At 42.8% G+C, this 4,465-nt stretch overlaps 1 protein-coding gene across 1 annotated transcript in view; it reads right to left on the reverse strand.

Moving 5' to 3' along the window:
- Window positions 1-3,055: 3,055 nt before the first annotated feature.
- LOC107112038 (chromosome unknown open reading frame, human C1orf95) overlaps window positions 3,056-4,465 on the reverse strand; it is a 65,245-nt gene continuing 63,835 nt past the window's right edge. Inside the window, exon 3 of the mRNA XM_015413102.1 lies at window positions 3,056-3,123. Within this exon, the coding sequence (XP_015268588.1) occupies window positions 3,056-3,123 (68 nt within the window). The remainder of the gene's footprint in view (window positions 3,124-4,465) is intronic.

Raw genomic sequence — 4,465 nt, forward strand, 5'->3', positions numbered from 1 at the left:
CTCAAACGGCCAAGCAGAGAGAATGGTTAGAACAACAAAAGAAGCTCTTGCAAAACTGGTATGTGGTGATTGGGGGGTGAAACTTGCTTCGTTTCTGTTGAGACAACATGTTACCCCTTGCTCGGTGACTGGCCGCAGCCCGGCCGCAATGTTAATGGGTCGCCGTTTAGCAACGCTGTTAGACAGGTTGCATCCAGACCTTAACGATTTAAAACCACAGCCGCAGACCGAGAGTCCGAAGGTACGAACATACGAAAAGGGTGAGCAAGTGTATGCTCGTAACTATGCCAGTGGTCACTTGTGGCTCCCAGCCACTATTACCGATGTTATTGGTACAAGGATGTATGTGGTACGGCTTGCAGATGGGCACAAGTGGTGTAGGCACATAGACCAGCTGAGGCAGCGGTGGGCAACTGACCGATCCACCGTGCAGCCGGCTGAGTCAACTGAGGAATTCCCAAGACCTCTAGAAGAGGCAGGTACTGTAGAGCCTGAGGGCTACAGTAGTGGTCAAGAGACAGGGCAGACCTCTAATCTTGAACCACCCGTAACGGACGGGAATGTTCCTGACTCTGAGGTCCCAGAGTCAAGCGGAGTGCCACTGAGGGAAAGATGCCCTGAGACAAGTACACCTCGTAGGTCTCAGAGAATGAGACGTGCACCCACCTACCTAAGAGATTACGATTGTTCATGATGTATTTTGCTTAGGGGGGAGGGAATTGTAATGTATTCATAGCTGCCATGAGTACATTAGGATGTGTGTGAAACATCCCATTGGGAAGCTATGTTAAGCTTCGTCTTGGACAGGGGATTCAAGTCCGAGACTAACAACCCAATCACATTCAAGCAAGCTGCAAGCGGGAACGTTTGTGATTGGTCCTTATGCGCTCAACCTGATAGGTTGATTTGTGTATAGTAGGAGTGGCTACATTAGCTGGGAATGTTTAAATACCGAACAGTTTCTATGGACAAACTGTTCGGGCTATCAGATGTTGTACCGTGTCGAAGAAGTGAACAAAGAGCTGGATAAACTTGAGTCTTTTGCTGAATCACTCTCCGACTCATTGTTAAGCGCCGGACTTAACACCTTTGAAATTCCTTTGCAAGGTAACTTCTACTTTTAGGTCAGCAACTGAAGGGTTAAAATGTTCCCCCATTGGTTTTTGCATGTTGTGGTTTCTGATGTCAGACTTACGTCCATTAATTCTTTGTCGAAGGGACTGATCTGTTTGTCCAACATAGAGGGTGGAAGGACATTGCTGACACGTGATGACATAAATCACATTAGGGACTGAGCAGGAGAATGAACATGAGATGGTATGGTTGATATTGCTAGGTCCACTGATGATGTTGCTAGGATCTATGTGAGAGGAAAGGTGGCATCTTGGTTTGTTGCAGGCCTTGGTACCAGAGTCCATGTTACTGTTAAGTAGTTTATCATTGTGTTTGAGAAGTTGTTTTAGGTTAGCAGGCTGTCTGTGAGAAAAAGTTGGCCTCCCAGTGCCTGTGTGAGGGAAGTGTCACTATCCAGCATGGGTTGTAGGTCATTAATAATGTGTTGAACTGGCTTGAGTTGCGAGCTGTAGCCAGGGCCATAGCTAGGGTTCAGCATTTTGGGGCCACGCCCCCTTAATTTTGAACCACATCCCATCACCCAAAGGGCCATCTTTGAATTTGGATTGAATTGAGACCTAGGTTTCTTGTCTCATTACCAATGCTAATTTCTCCACGCCTACTTCCTCTCTGCATATCACACCTAATCCAATCACACCTGCTATTGTCATTTGACATCTGAAATCACGCCACTTTCCAATATATAGGACAGATGGACTGAAGAGGTATCTGAAGAAGTGAGCAGTGACTCACAAAAGCTCATAACCTACCACAAATTTTGTCAGTCTTTAAGGTGGTATTGGACTCTTACTCTTTTCTACTGCTACAGACAGGACTTACATGGCTTCCCATCTTGATCTATCTCCAAGGCTTTTCAGGGTACATTATCAGAAAACTTCAGAATAGCAACCTTTTGTATACATTCCTCTCCAGCCTGATGGAGATCTGAGTAGTTGGAAAGAGGGTAAAATCTTGTGATCCAATAAAAATCAACATTGTTGTCTGTTTTGTGTCTTGATTTATGTATGGAGTATTATAATAGACATTAAAAATACACTATCTACATGAACCTTACCCCCCAAAGGCTTAGTCAGTTAAAGTTTCAGTCATATAACTGGTTCTATTAATTCACTGTGTGTCAAAAGTTGCTGTCCACCCACCTTTCCCATGCAGGGGTGGCAGACCTGTGCTTCAGTGTCTCTATGGAAGAACAAACGTGGGCTAGGGCCTTGTCAAGTTTTGTTCTGTCAAACATTAAGCAGCCCTGTAATTGCTGACAGGTACAGAGCCCTACAATTAATCTAGGAGTGACAAGTGGACTGAATAATTGCATATAACTAATTACAACTCAGTAATAAATCCTTGAGGGTCAGTAGCCCGGCAGTCATTCACATCCAACTGTGAAAGCATACACAATCCCTGAAAGTCATATAATTTAATATTCTTGCCCATAAACCAACAAGGCAGAAGAACAAGAATGAGAGTAGTAGGTGGACTGGTTCATGCTACTGTCTGCAATGGCACAGGAGCCCTTCCTCTGGACCCACACTGCTGCAGTAACATCACTACTGAAGAACTGTGTGGGCAAGGAGAACTATATAATTCATTTACTTTGCCAATACGGTTTCTCCATACATATTACTCAAGTAGCATGGAATGGAACCATGGGATAAAAGCTCCTCTTTCATGTGGGTTCACACCACTTCCTGCTTGCAAATTGCAATTCAGAAGTAGGCACTAACAACAGTGCAACCATTTTGGATGTTAGAGCACACTTCCCATTTAGCAAAAAATCAAAGAAGAAATGCACAAGTAGGGTGGAGGGAGTCTGCAAACCCACGGGGGTGCTACCAATCTGAACTGAATCAGTGCAGACTTCCAACTGATGCAGAGATGCTGATGATGCCAGGAACTGCAGAACTCAAGAATATGAACTTCCAAACTAATTATAATTCCACCCTTTATTGTTCTTGGTAGAGCCCAGGGCACTTTGCGGTATCATCAGTTTCACTTTGGGGTAAGAAAAAAAACAAAACAGGTCTTTATACACAAGTGAACACCAAAGCTACAACGGCTTTTTAAAAGGCTTTCCATAGATTTTTCACAAGATACTTCCCTAGAAGCAGTCACTGAACTCCTAAATTATGTGCAGACTGTTGATAGTTTGGAGCCTCTATCTAGCCTTGGGAATACCGGCTGAGAGCGAGCGAGTGAGCCCCAGCCTGAGCCGATGCCCGCTGGAGCCCCGAGGACTGGCCCAGATGCATCACTAGGCCTCTATCGGCTCGAGGGATGATGACCGGACGGACAACATGGATTTAGATCTGAAGAGCACGCCATCTAATCTTTTAGCACTGCAAGCACTTTATTGCTGTTATTTTCTTATGTAATATGAATGAGTATGTATTTTATGTAGTTTTAAATTTTTATGGTTATGCCAATTAGGTACATTGTACCACTCTTGTTACCCGCCCTGAGCCTGTTCGCAGGATGGTCGGGGTATAAATATAATAAATAAATCTATACTGGCAAGTACAGTAGCTTGCCACAGATAACCTCCAGCTTCACATTTGTTCATGTCAACCAAGCCAAAGGATATGTGCAAAGTCTGATGAGTGTTTAAGTATTTTCCTTCTTACACTGGAAACAAACAAACTCTGTCATATGGGTTATGTAAGCATCAGGGCCTTCATCATTAATACATTCTGTACTGATGCTGCTTTAATTTTTAGGATTATCACATGCAGCGAAAATTTTCAGCACTTTGATCCTACACTTGTCTTTCTCAAAAAAACCCACCAACATCACGTCATCATTTGCAGATGACGTGATGTTTATAGTGGAAAATCCTTGTCATGAATTACCGCTCTTATTTCAGAAAATAACTGACTTTGGCGAATTGGCAGGTTTTTATGTAAATAGAAACAAGACTAAATTGTTATGTAAAAACATGACAAAAAATAAAGTGGTAAAAAAGACAACATACTTGGGAATTGAGTTAACACCAAAAATATGGACTTGTACAAAAACAATTATGAAAAACTTTGGAATAAGCTAACCCAGGACTTTAAGAAATGGGACAATATGAACCTATCTCTTATGGGTAGGATATCAGTGGTTAAAATGAATGTGTTACCGAGAGTGATGTTTTTATTCCAAACTATCCCAATATTGTACAAGACGGACATATTAACCAAATGGCAACAGGAGATCTCGAAATTTGTCTGGGCAGGCAAAAAGCCCAGAATTAAAATGAAAATTCTCTGTGACGCAAAAGAAAGAGGGGGATTGCAGCTACCAAACCTAAGACTGTATTATGAAGCAGTTTGTTTAACATGGCTGGAACAATGGG

This window comes from Gekko japonicus, unplaced genomic scaffold, assembly GCF_001447785.1.
Source record: "Gekko japonicus isolate JY-2015 unplaced genomic scaffold, Gekko_japonicus_V1.1 scaffold3270, whole genome shotgun sequence".
Classification (NCBI taxonomy): Eukaryota; Metazoa; Chordata; class Lepidosauria; order Squamata; family Gekkonidae; genus Gekko; species Gekko japonicus.